At 46.3% G+C, this 17,715-nt stretch overlaps 1 protein-coding gene across 2 annotated transcripts in view; it reads right to left on the reverse strand.

Moving 5' to 3' along the window:
- The window catches only part of ANKRD22 (ankyrin repeat domain 22), a 107,700-nt gene that overhangs the window by 6,452 nt on the left and 83,533 nt on the right, over positions 1-17,715 (reverse strand). For both annotated transcript variants that reach the window (XM_075348740.1, XM_075348738.1), the window contains exons 4-6: positions 11,075-11,182; positions 9,062-9,139; positions 159-257 (exon numbers count right to left, since the gene is read on the reverse strand). In XM_075348740.1, the coding sequence (XP_075204855.1) occupies positions 159-257; positions 9,062-9,139; positions 11,075-11,182 (285 nt within the window). The remainder of the gene's footprint in view (positions 1-158; positions 258-9,061; positions 9,140-11,074; positions 11,183-17,715) is intronic.

Below are 17,715 nucleotides of genomic sequence, written 5' to 3' on the forward strand. Positions count from 1 at the left end.
CATTGTCGAAGCTCTACCCTAGGTGGTAGCATGACTAGACAAGCAAATAGTAGCAACATTTCCAAGTTTCTCTAATTATCCCTTGATAAGAAGAATCCTAGTACATGAATTATCTGTTATATTAATCCAAGTGCATGCAACATTTTCTTCAAGCTTACTTCATTTCTAATGTAGGGATCAGCTTTGGCTTCAAGAAGAATTGGTACGATACTTTGACTCTTCATCTTGCATGCATAGTGGAGGGCTGTGTTTCCTTCCTAAAAGAGGAAAAAAATAACAAAAAAATGAAATAATGAATATTTGTTGACCATTACTATTCATCAGTTGTGGTTGTACACAGCTTATATTGATATCATCTATTATTTGTGTAATTACGTGGATTTCGGGGGCCTACAAATATGCAGAAGTTCTTTATAGCCTTTTTTCGTTCTGCTTAAAGCGCACCAATCACCAGGATTTTCCTAAATAACCTAAAGCCAGTGCTATACTGGCACTATCATGCTAATTCTATACATACCTTTAGTTGTCAGCTCGGATGTATAGGTTTTGAAACACAAGCAAGTTTGTAAAATGAGCAGCTTTTTGAAGGACAGCAGCTGTCAATCAGCTGATAGCTGGGATGGGTATTCATAGTAATTCCCTCCCCCCGGCTGTCCGTTCTCCCCTCCCCATCTGTTATGTATGCTAATTCTATTATAGAATTGTTTTACCAAGTGCTAATGTCATACTCATGTGACCAGAAGGGGCAGGACCTCAGCTAACATAGCTGATACCAGGTACCAACATTATTTTTCTGATTGACTGAGGCCTCACCCCTACTGGTCACATGGGTATGACATCAGCACAGGTCCTTCTAGTCACTTAGTAAAAAGTTTCTATAATAGAATTAGCACAAATTACAGGGGGAGGAACAACAGGTAGAGGACGGGAACTACTATGAATACCCATCCCAGCTATCAGCTGATCGGCAGCTGCTGTCATACAAAAATCTGCTTATTTTACAAACTTACTTGCTTGTATTTCAAAACCTATACTTCCAAGCTGGCAACTAAAGGTATGCATAGAATCAGCTATACTAAAGCAGTATAGCACTGGCTTTAGGTTATATAGGAAAATCCTGGTGATTACTGCGCTTTCATAGAGTAGGGTACTGATTGTGACAACTGGTAAATCAGTATTTCCCAATGGTTAGCCAAAACATCAAGCTATAAAAGGTCATTCATAACCCATGCCAATAAAATGAAAACCCTGCAGCAGTGTTTGTTCATCCAACCTCAAAAAATGGAATAGAATAAAAGAAAAAAAGAAAAAAAAAGTCCTCCTATATCTCAAAAACATTACCAACAAAAACTAAAACTGGTCCCATAATTATAAAGTAAACTTTCATACAGGCACATAAAAATAAAAATGTTGACAATTTTTTTGTATAGTGCAAAAGTATTAAAGCATCATATACTCAGCTCAATATGAAGACCTTTTTGCATAAGTTTCCATAGTGCTTTGCCTCAAAAAGTAGGTTATACTAACCAAATCAGAGACCCATCTGTATACAGCACTGTTTGGGTATGTCCACATGTTGAGTATTGGGTTGCAGTGATTTCTGCAGCGTTTCTGCATCTCTTGGAAAGGAAAAGGCGTCGGCAAATCTCGCGTTTTTGATGCGCTTTTAAAAGTGAAATCAATGTGTGAAAAATGCTGCAAAAACAGTGATAGAATAGACCTGCTGCAGATTAATTTCTGCACCAAGAGAAAATGCGTGTTCTACACTTCAGGATTCTCATTGACTTTGGTGGCATCAGGATTTGCTTGCAGTTTTGTGACAAATCTGCACTCAAAAACACATTAAAAAAAACGATAAAAACGCAAGGTGTGCACACATCCTTAAGAGGTTTTTGGGTTTTTTTGCCCTCACTAATACAGAGCAGGGTAATGGTTGGTTGAATCATATGTCTTGGAAACAGCTCAGGAGTCATACTGGCTCTTGTTGAAGCAATCCAACTTAATTTAATTCGTCCAAGTAGCAGAGTTGCCAACTTGACTTTTTATTTTTTCTGGACAGCTTGAAAAGTGATGGACAGACAATATTTTTTTACAGGCACATTGGAAAACTATAATAAATCATTTGGATTATAAGGGATCCATATCTACAGTCCATTATTTTGATATGTAGACACTGCAGCGCCCCTGAACCCATCAGGACACTATAAGGTACTGCATCCAGCCAAAGATGCAGGGCCTACCCCCAGGGACCTGTAAGACCAGTGCCGGTAACAGCAAAACACATTAAAATACCAGTTTTTCCCCATCCACAGCTGGTGACAGACTAGAGTGGACCCAATGGATGGCCACCCAGGGGTGAAGCCGATCCAGTCCACTAGACGACAACCAGGTGGGAGGGGACGGACAGACAGTAAGTGGATGTGAGAGAGAACGAACGTAACTGCGCTAACACTGGAGTGTGATGAGGACCCAGGCATGGGGTTGCCGGTGGAGTAAGGCGGAGTACTCCTGGAACCATAGCACCGATGGGGTACAGAGCCCTAGGTTAGGAAAACGCTCCAGGCAGACCTAATAAAATCTGCACAGTGAGGGGACCATCCAGGACCTCACTGACCTTAGAAGACCGAGGGCACCAGCAGTAACGGGAGAACACCAACCCTATAGGGTTCACACTGCCTGCGTACGAACCAGAGACTGAGAGACACAGAGGAGGGAACCCCCAGATGCTCCAAGCCACGGGGACGCACCAACTTGAGAAAGGTTCAGGGGAAAGAAGCCACCAGGTCACAAACCCGGAACTGGGACTAAGGGAACCAGAGGTGAACACCAGCCTTCCTCCGGGTACCAGTTACCAACCACTGTGCGTAAAGAGAACCAGTTACACTGCAATCCCTTGTGTGGCCTACCTTCTTTCCGTGCCTAACTCCGTCACCTACCCCCTGGGGCCCCAGCCCTACTTGCGGAGGGCCCACCATCCAGGCTGCCGTCAACATCAGCCCAAGCGGAGAGACTGCAACGGCGGTTCTATCCCCATAAATGCAACCCGAAAGTGGCGTCACGACATAAACTTTATTAAACATTCCCCTGTATATAGCCCGCTTTAAAGCAACCCCCAGGATCACGGAACCGAGCAACGGCCACCAGGTGACACGTCCCAGTAGTATACCGCCCGTGACAGAGTACCCCATAGCCCTGGGGCGAGTCAACATCAGCTGCATTCACTGTAAACTGTAAAATGATGATAATTACAGTCAAAATAATTTGCATAAGTTTCTTCAGCTTCAAAAATATCATGAGCACCTTAAATTTCTTTTACAGGCAGGGCAAAAAAGTGCATTATTTTTATGGACTGTCGAATTTCTGGACCGTGGGCAGCCAAGCCAAGAAGTCTCCTGCACTGTACTGATGGGAGGCAAAAATCCGGACACAGTGCTGTATACTGATGGAGCATTGGCTTCAAAATAAGTGTCTATGGGAAGCTGGGTCACCAACTGTCTAGAAATTTCAGGACAGTTCGTAAAAATAGGCCACTTTTTTGCCTTGTCCGCAAAGAATTTAAGGCATCTATGATTTTCTTTGAAGCTTCAAGAAGTCCTACAGATTATTTTGACACTAATATTTTACAGTTTCCACTGAATGCAGATGAGGTCGTCATATGAGAATTATGAGCTGGAGACATGGATCACTTATAATCACATTGATTTATTATGGTTTTACAATGTGTCCGTAAAAAAACATTGACCATCCATGATTTTTTCCTAGGCTGTCCAGAAAAATATAAAAAGTCAAGTTGGCAACTCTGATACCGAGTTGAATTTCCCGTGAGCTGCATCTAAGTCATCTCGTTCAGCCACACACCAATCATCTAAATTGACGAGGGGCGAGAACCCCCAAACATTGTTGTCTACAGCTAGGTCTCTGATTTGGCCGGTATGAGCTATTTTGCACCTGTTGTTCTGGGGGAAAGCTTTTTGCACATTTTGTCACCCAACAAATCACTGCTCTAAAGACTTAACAGCTGGATCTAAGCAAGCAGAATCTATATAATGTGAAATTGCTGGCCAGGGTTTGCTTTATTTCTGTGCCATTTTCCTATGAGTTCATCAGTGGAACGGAAGTATTGGGCTAAATACAGGCTCACACTTGATAGAGACCCATCATGAGCAGATGGTGACGCTGAGCATGATTCACTCAGATTGAATGTAATCTTTGTCCTGGGGTTAGAATGATGCCTTTTAAGTTTCCTCTGAGGAGGGGATTGTGTTGCTTTAGGGACCTTATGTTCAATTACTACATCCACATGCAAAATGATGCACTTAACACACAATGAAACTGAACCATATTCAGCTCTCTAATGTGCTCCTTTAGGTGCATGAGATCACTAGAGCCTGTAAATCACGATTAGCCAGATGATACACTTGCGAGCTGATGTTACATGAGGTTAAGACCTGAATATGGATTAAAAGTAATTTAAAAAAAAATATATATATTATATTATATACACATACATACATACAGTATACACACACACAAACACACACACACTATTTGTTCTACCATTTTCACTGCCATATTCAAGAGGACATGGTACAAAAAGGTTTGATAAGCCCCTCTATACATAATGTGTCTGATGAACATATTAAAAGGAAATTTGTCAGCAGGATTTCCCACTGCGCAGTATTTATACAGTGTGTCCACCCATATCCTGTCCACCGCCATTAAATTGAGAACGGCGGCAGCTATAGGCATAGAAGTGGTGTCTAGGTATAGTAAAGTAGCCACGCGCTACGCAATGAAACCACCTATAGCACCACCTGGTGGAAAACAACGGAGTTAGCAGTTTTATCTTGAAAACTGAAAGAGAGAGAGAAAAAAAAGTGAGTTACAAAGTTGTAGGGCATCATCAATTCAATATGAATCGACACCTTGCATACAGAAATGCTATGATTAGAATGTGTAAAACTCACAAGGCTGCGGACGTGAAGCGATACCTCATGGAGACCTACCTACAAGTCATTGGGTATGGTGGCTGTGTGGAGTGACCTGACCCCATTGGACTTATTTCTGTGAGGTCACATCAAACAGCAGGTGTATGCGACCCCTCCACCAACATTGCAGGACCTACGACGACGTATCAAAGATGCTTGTGCAAATGTGTCACCTACCATATTGCACAACGTGCAGCAAGATACAGTATGCTGTCCAAAGTCCAGATGTGCATTGCAGCTGACGGTGGCCACTTTGAGCATCAAAGTTAAATGAGCGCTATGTATGTGACCAGCATTCAATGTTTGGGGGGGGGGGGGTGGGGGGTCATGGGTTTCATATTATAGCATTTCTGTATGCAAGGTGTTGATTCGTATTGAATTGATAATGCCCTACAATTTATTTCACTTTTTTTTCTCTATCTCATTCAGTTTTCGAGATAGAAATGCTAACTCCGTTTTCCTCCAGGTGGCGCTATAGGTGGTTTCATTGTGTAGCGCATGGCTACTTTACTATACCTAGACACCACTAATATGCCTATAGCTGCCGCCATTCTCAAGTTAATGGCAGTGGACAGGATATGGGTGGACAAACTGTAGACTCCTATTGCTCTTTCAAGGACAAGTTCAACAATACCTTTACATGGCCCCATTTTGTTCCTCCATTACTGAGACATGAGCATTTGATATGCAAATTAGCCTGCAGAACTATTACTAGATCTGAAGGCTCAGTCACTCCAGCTCTATTTCCCACCCAGCAATGCCTCCTACTGCTTGACCAACAGCTTCTATGCTGGGTGAGTTTAGGCAGAAAATTTGTCATTCAAGTAGAAGGAGGCATTGCTGGGCGGAGAATAGAGCTGTAGCGACAGAGGCTTCAGATCTACTATAGCCCTTCAGACTAAGTTGTATATAATTTCAAATGCAGATTTCTAAGTAATGAAGGAAAGGTCTGTCCATGTAAAAGGTATCACTGGACTGGTCTTCGAAAGAGCTTCATGTGCATATAAATAGTTTTGTGGATGAAATCCAGCTGACAGAGTCCTTTTAGGATAGATAATAAATATACATTTGGCCAAATAGAATGGGATGCAGGAGGAGAGAGAGAACGAGCTGCGAATGAAGAAAGTAAAGTGTGAGAGGATGTAGTAAAGTGCCAAGATAGTGCCATAGAGACTGCCACATAGCTCATAGACCAAAAGAGGCCAGAACAGCTTAGTACACAAGTACTGATGAGACACAGGCAGGGAGAGTTTTTTAAAAAAAAAAAAAGAAAAAACTGGAATGAGAGTAACCAGACAGCTGGTCAGGGGTGGGATGATGGTTAAGCAGAGTATATAATTAGCATAGAGAGAGACTATTAAAACATAACCTTTAATAATCTCATAAAAAACCTCACAAGGCAGTACCCAAAGGCATGCACACACAAGAAAGGGAACATAAATGTATCAAAACCATATGGGGGCGGCACGGTGGCTCAGTGGGTAGCACTGCAGTCTTGCAGCGCTGGAGTCCTGGGTTCAAATCCCACCAAGGACACCATCTGCAAGGAGTTTGTATGTTCTCCCCGTGTTTGCGTGGGTTTCCTCCGGGGTCTCCGGTTTCCTCCCACATTCCAAAGACATACTGATAGGGACTCTAGATTGTGAGCCCCAATGGGGACAGTGTTGCCAATGTATGTGAAGCGCTGTGGAATTAATAGCGCTATATAAATGAATAAAATTATTATTATTATTATTATTATTATGTAGGCCTATACACCCTAAAACATATGATATTATACTTCCACTTACCGTATTTTTCGCTTTATAAGACGCACCGGAATATAAGACGCACCCCAAACTTAGACATAAAAAAAGGTAAAAAAAAGAAAAATGGGGTCCGTCTTATACTCCGATGTTCTCTTACCGGAGGGGGGCAGCAGTGGTGGTGAAGCGGGGTCACAGGAGGCACAGGTTGTGCTGGCAGGCGCGGCAGGTCAGTGGCAGCGGGGTCCGTGGTTGCAGGTGCCGTGGCGTCCGTGGTTGCAGGCGCGGTGGTGTCCGCGGTGGCAGGATCCGTGGGGTCCGTGGTGGCGGCAGCAGCCGTGGCATGAGAGCCGTGCAGCAGGCCGGTGCAGTGAGTGTCCGCGGTCCCGGTTCAGTGGTGGCAGCGGCGGCGGCGGCGGCTCAGTGGTGGGAGCGGCGGCAACTGCTCAGTGGTGGCAGCGGCAGGGACTGCTCAGTGGTGGCGTGTGTCCGCGGTCCCGGTTCAGTGGTGGCAGCGGCGGCGGCGGCGGCTCAGTGGTGGGAGCGGCGGCAACTGCTCAGTGGTGGCAGCGGCAGGGACTGCTCAGTGGTGGCGTGTGTCCGCGGTCCCGGTTCAGTGGTGGCAGCGGCGGCGGCGGCGGCGGCGGCTCAGTGGTGGGAGCGGCGGCGACGGCTCAGTGGTGGAGTGTGTCCGCGGTCCCGATTCAAGTAATGGCGCCCGGAGCGACGCATGCGCAGATGGAGCTCTCATCCAAGGGCTCCATCTGCGCACGCGCTGACTCCCGGAGCAGCGCGTGCGCAGATGGAGCTCTCATCCAAGAGCTCCACCGGCGCCATCATTTGAAAGTGGGACCGCGGACAACTGGTAAGCTGCACAGCCGCCCGCCCCGCATGCACAGAGTGGCAGCCAGCAGGCTGCCCGCCCACTCTGCGTACAAGCCGCCGGGTACCTGTGCTTGCGTGCGGTGGCAGCCGGGTACCCATGGCTGTGTGCGGGCGGCAGATGGGTGACTGTGTGAGGGCGGCAGCCGGGTACCTGCACGGGCACCCGACTGCCGCTCGCACACAGCACCCGGCTGCCGCCCGCACACAGCCATGGGTACCCGTCTGCCACCGCATGCAAGCACAGGTACCTGGCTGCCGACCCCACACAGCACCCGCTGCCGCCCGCACACAGCCACGGGTACCCGGCTGCCGCTGCATGCAAGTACAGGTACCCGGCCGCTTGCATGCAGCCACAGGCACCCGCCCGATCGCTTCAGACAGGACCCCCCCCCCCCGCTACCGCTTTTATAAGACGCACCCCCCATTTTCCTCCCAAAATTTGGGGAGGAAAAGTGCGTCTTATAAAGCGAAAAATACGGTAATTCATATTTGCTAGTTACTCGAACAGTAGCTTTAGTAAGAATAGTTGTGATTGAATGGTTTAATGGTCTGCAGAGATCCATGGACACCAATTGGAGGTGGCTAGGTGACAGGAGGCCATAAAAATTCCTGTTGTGCCCATGTGTTGACCCCTGCCTTAAGACCCAGGTGTAATGCTATTCTAATAACTCCAGAAATAAAGGAAAGCTATCCCTCCCAACACGTTTCCACCTTCGTAGTGAGGATTCTTCAGGGGAGTGTATTGTAGGTGGAGAAATAAAGTAAAAAAACTTAGCCAGCATTGACGTCGAGGCGCTCTACTCCTCCATACCCCATGATAGAGATCTTGAAGCTGTTGATTACTTTTTGGCTTTCAGAGGTCTACAATTCCAAGCACACTAACTTTATAATTAAACTGCTTAAGTACACTTTGACTAACAATGTCTTTTTTTATAATAAAGTCTACCTTCAGCTCAGAGGTACCTCGATGGGTAGTCCCTGTGCACCAACTTATGCCAACCTGTTTTGGGGTCAGTGAGGGGAGCACCTCTCTGAAATCTTGCGGGGAGCACCTGGTGTATATACGAATACACCCAAGATTGCTGTAATTCACACTGACCTGGACAATCATATTGTCAGGTCATTTTTACCATACCATTAATACAAAACCCAATGTGGTGTTGCAAAATCTCATTTTATTTTTTCACCATTTCATTCCCACTTGGATTTTTTTCACATTTTAGTGTACATTATATGGTAAAATGGACGATGTCATTCAAAACTACAACCTGTCCCACTAAAAATAAACGTTCTCATGGGGAGGGAGAAATGTCAAAGCAAAATTAAAATTAGCAGCAGAGGTAGGGAATACATTACTGGTAAGTTAAGACAATGCATAGGACTAGTAAAACCATAGAAATGAGGCATGAGCAGTACTCCCGCAGCAGTCATGCTGGGACTTACAGAATCTGTGGCGTTGACATTGACCCCCGAGTCCAGTAAGAGTCTAATCAGTCTTTCGTTTTGTTTGGTCTTTGATATCTGCACACAGGGAACACACAATATACACAACATATCATTATACATTTTAGAGTACGGCAATTTTGTAATTTTGCTATCGAACACTGTAAAGTTGATTGTGGCTGGTTCATCACTTAGATTTCTGCATTTCCTATTATACCTAACGAGAGCTAGGGATATCTTTTCAGCAATAATAAAATCCATAGTGGCGAATGCCGGCAGCCAAAGATTTATCGTTACTGCATAATTGTTAGCAGGCGATTCACTGCTCAATAAAGATTAAGGAAATGTGCATGATGCAGTTTCTGGGTTGTTGGCCTCGGTTATGATCTCACCCCTAAGGAACTGCTGCATTGCCCATAGTATAGATTCCTTCCTGTTGTGGATTGTTTTCAGTTCTTCATCAGTTGGATCAGTTACATGGGCCATTAAATCATTTGGACAAGTGATTTTCTCATTGCCCCATATAAATATGCCAATGATCAGAATTACTTTTTCCCCCATATCCTATGTTTTACCAATTAAAGGGAATCTGTCAGCAGATTTTTGCTATGTAATCTGACGACTGCGTGCTGTATGGGTTACCAGACAGATTTTAGCAATGCTTCTCTTTTTATAGCGTGTGCGGTTTACCTTTAATGTTTGTTTTAGCTACAGGAGATTATCATTGCTGGACTAGGTCAGCTAGTTGGCACGACCCCTGCTGTGATGAGCAGCTCACAGAGCCTGGTATGGTCAAGTTCAGCTTTCTCAGCTCTGTTGCATTGCTAAATCTAAAAACTCTGTCAGAACCATTGTACCCAGTAATCTAAGTGATACATAATTTGATTCAGGGTCTCTTTCCCTACAATATACTGCTCTCAGATTAGATAGCAAAACCCTGCTGACAGGTTCCCTTTAATGCATCTTCATTTAAAGTAAAGTACTTTTTTGTTAGTTTTGTTTTCAGTGGTTTTGGCCTTGGCTGCTGATATAGGTTACACTGAGTGGAAGGTTCTGGGTGAATGCATATTGGCTCCTTTAGATACCTGAACATTGATACAAAAACTGAGGATCTAAACTGTGCACTTGAGTTGTTTGCAAGTCTAATGTCCTAGGAGTCTAAGATGCCATAACTCAATGGTTGTAGGAAACAACAGAGGAGAGGTGAGTGAGATCATCCTGTGACGCTGCACATTCATTAGCATCATAGCACACCAACAGGGGTGTACTAACATGCTAATGGAGCCGACTAGCCAGGGGAACTAACGCCCAGGGGATTAGTCACCACGCTCATTAGTATGCGGTAAAAGATCTTTAGAAATACTTTTTCTAAAGCTCTCTTTATCTATTCTAGTGTATACAGGGACAGTTAGGCAGGGATTAGCCAAATGCACCCAGAACTGCTCGTGGTTCTGGGCACATATTGGACCTGTCAGGTTTAATCTGAGCATGGCATACTATATTTACAGAAAGCCTGATTCCAAAGATATGTCACTTACTGGGCTGCTTCCTGCAGTTAAACAACAACAAAAAAATCATCATGGTCTTATTAACAGGAGATTATCAGTAGAGGACTAGTTGTGCCATGCCACGTAATCCCCCTGCTCTGTGTAACCCCGCCCCCACAACACATCAGCAACTTTCTGCCAATGCACATTGTACACAGCTGCCAATCAGTGGTGTAGGTGGGGTTATACATTCAGAGAACTGATCTGTAGCAGAGAAAACAGGGATTTTAACGAAACTGCACTAAGCAGATCTGTAAGTGACGATCCGCTGGAATCAGGGTCTCTGTCTCTGCATTTTGCTGCTCTCAGATTATAAAGGAAAAACCTGGCGATAGATTAGATTACTTACAATTGGTTATCATAAAAAGTGTCCTTCCTGTCCTTAACAAATGACATTAGATCATACGTATAGTAAAATGTGCTTTACTTATGAAAATACACCAATGTCTATTTCTCCAGGACTCACCATGATAACGTATCCAATAAGCATAACGGGCATCAAGATTACAATGAGCAGGTAGTCCAAGAATGTGAACCTTTTCCTTACAGCGTAGTGCAAACACGTCCTTCCTTTCTGTAATCAGGGAGAAAGGAAACTTTTTCCGTTTAAATATTAAATGTCTGTGGGTCACCTTCATTTACTATTTGTCCTTTTTATAATGTTTGACTATTGGGTAACCTTGTAGCTACTACTGGAATAGAAAGGATAGAAATTGTAGCAAGCAGAAATGGAGGGGAGGGGGGGGGCAAGGTGAGGAGGGGAGGGGGCAAGGTGAGGAGAGGAGGGGGCAAGGTGAGGAGAGAGGGGGGCAAGGTGAGGAGATGAGGGGGGCAAGGTGAGGAGAGAGGGGGGCAAGGTAAGGAGACAGGGGGCAAGGTGAGGAGGGAGTAGGGAGGGCAAGGTGAGGAGGGAGTAGGGAGGGCAAGGTGAGGAGGGCAAGGTAAGGAAGGAGGAGGGCAAGATGAGGATGGGACGGAGGCAAGGAGAGGAGGGACGGGGGCAAGGTGAGGAGGAGAGAGGGGGCAAGGTGAGGAGAGAGGGGGGCAAGGTGAGGAGAGAGGGGGGCAAGGTGAGGAGAGGGGGGGGCAAGGTAAGGAGACAGGGGGCAAGGTGAGGAGGGAGTAGGGAGGGCAAGGTGAGGAGGGAGTAGGGAGGGCAAGGTGAGGAGGGCAAGGTAAGGAAGGAGGAGGGCAAGATGAGGATGGGACGGAGGCAAGGAGAGGAGGGACGGGGGCAAGGTGAGGAGGAGAGAGGGGGCAAGGTGAGGAGAGAGGGGGGCAAGGTGAGGAGAGAGGGGGGCAAGGTGAGGAGAGGGGGGGGACCAATGTGAGGAGAGAGGGGGGACCAAGGTGAGGAGAGAGGGGGGACCAAGGTGAGGAGAGAGGGGGGACCAAGGTGAGGAGAGAGAGGGGGGCAAGGTAAGGAGGGAGTGGGGAGGGCAAGGTGAGGAGGGAGTAGGGAGGGCAAGGTGAGGAGGGCAAGGTAAGGAGGGAGGAGGGCAAGATGAGGAGGGGACGGAGGCAAGGAGAGGAGGGACGGGGGCAAGGTGAGGAGGAGAGAGGGGGGCAAGGTGAGGAGAGAGGGGGGCAAGGTGAGGAGAGAGGGGGGACCAAGGTGAGGAGAGAGGGGGGGGCCAAGGTGAGGAGAGAGGGGGGCAAGGTGAGGAGAGAGTAGGGAGGGCAAGGTGAGGAGGGCTAGGTGAGGAGGGCAAGATGAGGAGGGGACGTGGGCAAGATGAGGAGAGGAGGGGGGCAAGGTAAGGAGGGAGGAGGGCAAGATGAGGAGGGGACGGAGGTGAGGAGGAGAGGAGGGGGCAAGGTGAGGAGGAGAGGAGGGGGGCAAGGTGAAGAGAGGAGTGGGGCAAGGAGAGGAGAGAGGGGGCAAGGTGAAGAGAGGAGGGGGGCAAGGTGAAGAGAGGAGGGGGGCATGGTGAGGAGAGAGGGGGCAAGGTGAGGAGAGAGGGGGGCAAGGTGAGGAGAGAGGGGGGCAAGGTGAGGAGAGAGGGGGGCAAGGTGAGGAGAGAGGGGGCAAGGTGAGGAGAGAGGGGGCAAGGTGAGGAGAGAGTAGGGGGGGCAAGGTGAAGGAGGGCTAGGTGAGGAGGGCAAGGTAAGGAGGGAGGAGGGCAAGGTAAGGAGGGAGGAGGGCAAGGTGAGGAGGGGACGGGGGCAAGGTGAGGAGAGAAGGGGGCAAGGTGAGGAGAGGAGGGGGGCAAGGTGAGGGGGGCAAGGTGAGGGAGGAGGGAGTAGGGAGGGCAAGGTGAGAAGGGCTAGGTGAGGAGGGAGGGGGGAAAGGTGAGGAGAGAGGGGGGCAAGGTGAGGGGGGCAAGATGAGGAGGGAGTAGGGAGGGCAAGGTGAGGTGGGCTAGGTGAGGAGGGAGGAGGAAGGAGGGCAAGGTGAGAAGGGGTGAAACGGGAGGGGTGACTTCTAAACTAACAAAATAATTATGATCATTGCTTTCTAATCTCACAGCGTTTGAACATTGCTGTGTGGCTGAGAAAACCACCAAAAGTTAGTACATACTGTGCCTTAAAGTATTCATGAACATTTCCACATTACACCTACAAACTTAAATGTATTATATTGGGATTTTATGTGATATACCAACTAAGTTGGTACACTAAGTAGTAAGTATTTGTGAAGTGTAGAAAACCATGTATTATGTCATATAAAAATTTTAAAAATGTAAATCTGAAAATTGTGATGTGCATTTGTATCCAGCCCCCCTGAGTCTATACTTTGTGGGACCACTTTTTGCTGCAATTACTACTGTAAGTCTTTTGACTCTACCAGCTTTGCACATCCAGGACATCCGTACACAGCAAATTTCAAATTTTGCCTCAGATTCTCAATGGGATTTAGGTCTGGGCTATGACTGGGCCATTTACACACATGAATATGCTTTGATCTAAACTATTCCATTGTAACTTTAGTATGTTTTGGGTCGTTGTCCTGCTGGAAGATGAACCTACACCCCAGTGTCAAGTCTTTTGCAGCCTCTAACAAGATTTCCTTCAGGATTGCTCTGTATTTAGCTCCATCCACCTTCAGATACTACCAGTGTCTGCGCTGGTTAAGCGTACTGAATACCGCAACTAGGCAGGTTGTTTGAATATTGCGTTACTTATGTAGTTACTACCGGTGACCACACTGGTTAAGTGTGCAGTTCACCGGAACTTTATTATTTGTAGCAGGTACACCTGCATGCTGATTAGAGGTGTTACTGCTGCATCTTTATCTCTGAGCTTTTATAGGCGCTTCTATTTCAACCGTGGTTGGTTGCCTTGTCCCCATGGCTGTTCTTGGTAGTGTCGTTGTGAATTAACACTGACAGCTCCTTATTAATTTGAACCTTATTATACTGAAGTCTGTAGTTGTCCGTCCAGCTCTCTGGGCTCTCAGCAGCTATATTCTATCCATAGCACGGTGGACACTTGGTTGCCTCCTGAGCCGCCAGCCCCGTAACACCTGTCCCTGCTGAATAAAATTATCCCCACAGCATGATGCTGCCATCACCATGTTTCATGGTGGGGATGGTGTTTTCATGGTGATGTGCAATGTGAGATTTCTGTCAGACATAGCATTTTACATTTAGCCCAAAAAGATCTAATTTAGTCCCATCTGACAAGAACACCTTCTTCCACATACTTGCTGGGTACCCTACATGGCATTATGCAAAGTGGAAATGGAATTTATGGCTTGCTTTCAGAAATGGCTTTCTTCTCATCACTCTTCCATAGAGGCCAGATTTGTAGATTTGATCAAGGCGGGGGTCTTGGCTGTGTTTATGGACTTGAGCTATGGGGGCCCTAATCCTGTGAAGGCCGCTGACTTCGGCTGACCAGGACCAAATGTTCAACAATTCAATGAGAGACCCCCTATTCAAAAATAAACTTTACTAAATGGTAATGGTGGGGATTATGTACAGTAGATAATGGGTACAAAGCTTAAATATAATTTCCTTCACAATATGGAGCATTTCCACCCACAATGTAAATTCCTTTCTTTTAACTCCCTTGAACTTTGGTTCCACTGATTCGCTGCCTTCAACACAACCCAGCTCAGTACTACTTTCCAGTTAGTCCTCTTTCCTCTTAAAAGGAATTAGTTTCCCAATATGGCCAGGACTTAGCTTAGCTAAGCTTAGCTCAAGATGTCTTGGAACTCCCGGCTGGGGCACTCTCTCCGTCTCACGTTCTCTGTCCCGTCCTGGCCGGTTACCTCTCAGAATTCTAGACTCGGAGCTGTACTGCTATGTGTCCTGTCCCAGGACCCGTCTCCGGTTGACCACTTTATCCTTCTGTCCGGTTTCCTTCCTCTTTACTTAGGATCACGCTATCCATTGCCTCAGTCTCCATGCACGTCAGGGACACACAGGTCATGTGGCTCTGCTCCCTAGTCAGACCTTAGGTTTGCTTTTAGTGCATGCAGGGCTCAGTCTAAACTTCTGGCAGGAAAAAGTCTCTGTCCCTTCACTTTAGCCCCTCCCACTCTGGGCCAGCCCCAAACATTAATTCTAACTCTTCATCCTGTCTGGCAAAATACAATCCAACGCTAATAACACATGTCACAATACACATTACACATCATACAAGTACTTGTGTCTTCAAGGGGAAACATGGGCAACAGGTCCATCTCCTTACATTTGCTTTACACTTTTCTACAACTTTATCCCTGATTTGTCTGGTGTGTTCTTTGTTTTTTTTTGTCATGTTTGTTCCCCAATGTTCTCAAATAAACCTCTCCGGTCTTCACAGAACAGCTGTAGTGATACCGAGAATGAATTACACATAGGTGGACTTAATTTACTTAAATTAACTTCTGGAGGCAATTGGTTACTTAGGATTTTATTTAGGGGTATCAAACTACAGAGGACCGAATACAAATGCATGTCAATTTTCAAATTTTATATTTTTAAAATATTTATGAAATCATGTATCATTTCCTTTACACTTCACAAATACTTCCTACTTTGTGTTGAAAAATAAGTTCTATGGAATGAAAGAGCGCAATAGGGTCTTATCCGATGAATATAGGATCAGTAATTATGGTGTGCTCACCTCGCTCAGTTGTATCATACACAACATTAAACATGTAGGCTGCTGCAAATGCACGCGTGTACACCAGGGTACAGGATTAAAACAGAGAAAGAGAATATGCTTGGTCCATGTTGCCGTGTGAGTCTACAATATAGAGGTCCAGGACACAGAGGATACAATGCAGTTATATTCAACGTGTTTCAAAGCTACCATGCTCCTTCATCAGGAGAAGTAACCACAGAACTAATGTGTTCAAAACTCGTATGACAGCGCGGACCAAGTACGTTCTCTCCTCTCTTTTGGTGCAACTTTGCGTTGGTATATCTCATAAAATACATTTAAGTTCATGTGGTATTAATACTTTTTCAAGGTACCATAGAACATTCGTATATACAGTAGATACTGAATAGACTTTCTCCAGTTATATACCCACAAAGCATAGTAAAACTAAAGCATAACTGCAAATAAATAAATATATAACATTGCTATTAGAAGCTTATAAAGGCTTTGTCTTCAAAAGCTCAGCCATTGTTATTGAAGCCCTCTTTTTTCTCCCATTTACATATTACAAATACATTATAGCAGCCTGTGTGGGGTTAATTCATTGTAATCTGGTTCCTAGCAGAACTCAACTCTCCAGAGCTCTTCTACAATTGAGCTTGTAATGACTAGGCAGTACAGAGCTGAGCTGTGTTTGTCACGTGCTGCTGATAGATCAGTGATGTGATACATGTATCAACAGAGGAATTTGCAGTAACAGAAGATAATCATCTAAAACAAAGGTCTCAACACGAGGCTCGCAGACACATAGATCCCGTAACGATTGCGGGCTAGTACACGGGGCCGCCGCCATCAGAACTTTCCTTCAGGTGAATATGATTTGCAGCGCCACGCAGATAAGTATGTCTCTGCACATCTTTACTAATGGCAGCTGCCGGCCAATCAGAGGCCAGCAGCTAACGTGGATGTATTCTGATTGGCCAGCGGCTGCCGTTAGTAAAGATGTGAGGAGAACAGTGCCGCAAATCGTTCCCAAAATTTCCCTGTGTACCGGACAGCAATCATCATGGCTTCCAGGTGCCTGTGTGCACCTAGAAGCCATGTGGTAAGAGCACACCGAAGGAATGGAGAACAGGTGAGAATTTTTTTTTTTGTATGTGAACAGCATCACAACAGGGGATATTATTACAAGGGGACAATATGGGCACACTACCACAGGGGACAATATGGGCACATTACTACAATGGGAATATATCTGTATGTAGCACCCAGGGATATGGGGTACTCGGTCTTGGGCAGTGTCTCTATTGAAAGTGTCACGGTGGTGGCTGTTCTCGGTTCCGTGCCCTGGGCCCTTTTTGTAATAGAGGATATTTACAGGGGATTTGTGAATAAAGTTATTTGTGATGCTACTTGTGGTGATGCGGCTAAGTGTACGGAGCCGCAGCGGCAGGCTTTGCTGGGGCTGATGGAATGTGCAGCTCTGATGACTTGGGCCCTCCGCAAGTAAGGTATTACCCCAGCAGGTGTATGGTGCAGTAGACGTCGGAAGAAGGAGTCCAAGACAGGTATTCAGTGCAACTGGTTTACATTCACTTTTCAGGTGTTAACTGGTTGCCTGAGGCCGACTGGTTTCGCCTCCAGGTTCCCTTTGTCCCAGTGCCAGTCTGGTTCTCTGGTACCTTCTTCCCCTGCATCTGTCTCTGGTAAGTGGGTCCCCGTGGTATGGAACACTGGGGGTCCCCAGTTTGTGGTTTATACACCGCTGTCCGCCTGACGGTAGCGTGAACCCTGTGGGGATAGAGTCTCTGGTTCTGTCCCCGGCTCTCTCTTTCTACTACGTCTTCGGATTCTTTAGGGTTAGCGAGGTCCTTGATGGTCCCCTTTGCTGTGCAGGTGTTAACAGGTCGGCTTGAAGCTCTTTCCTGTCCTAGGGTCCTGTACCCAGTCGATGCGTAGTTCTGGGAGTACTCCACCGTACACCACCGGCAACTACCTCTCCTGGGTACCAGGTCACCGTCAACCCGAGTCAGGGAGTCACTTCACTTCCACCTTCACTGTCTTAGACTT

Source organism: Anomaloglossus baeobatrachus, chromosome 5, assembly GCF_048569485.1.
Source record: "Anomaloglossus baeobatrachus isolate aAnoBae1 chromosome 5, aAnoBae1.hap1, whole genome shotgun sequence".
NCBI lineage: Eukaryota > Metazoa > Chordata > Amphibia > Anura > Aromobatidae > Anomaloglossus > Anomaloglossus baeobatrachus.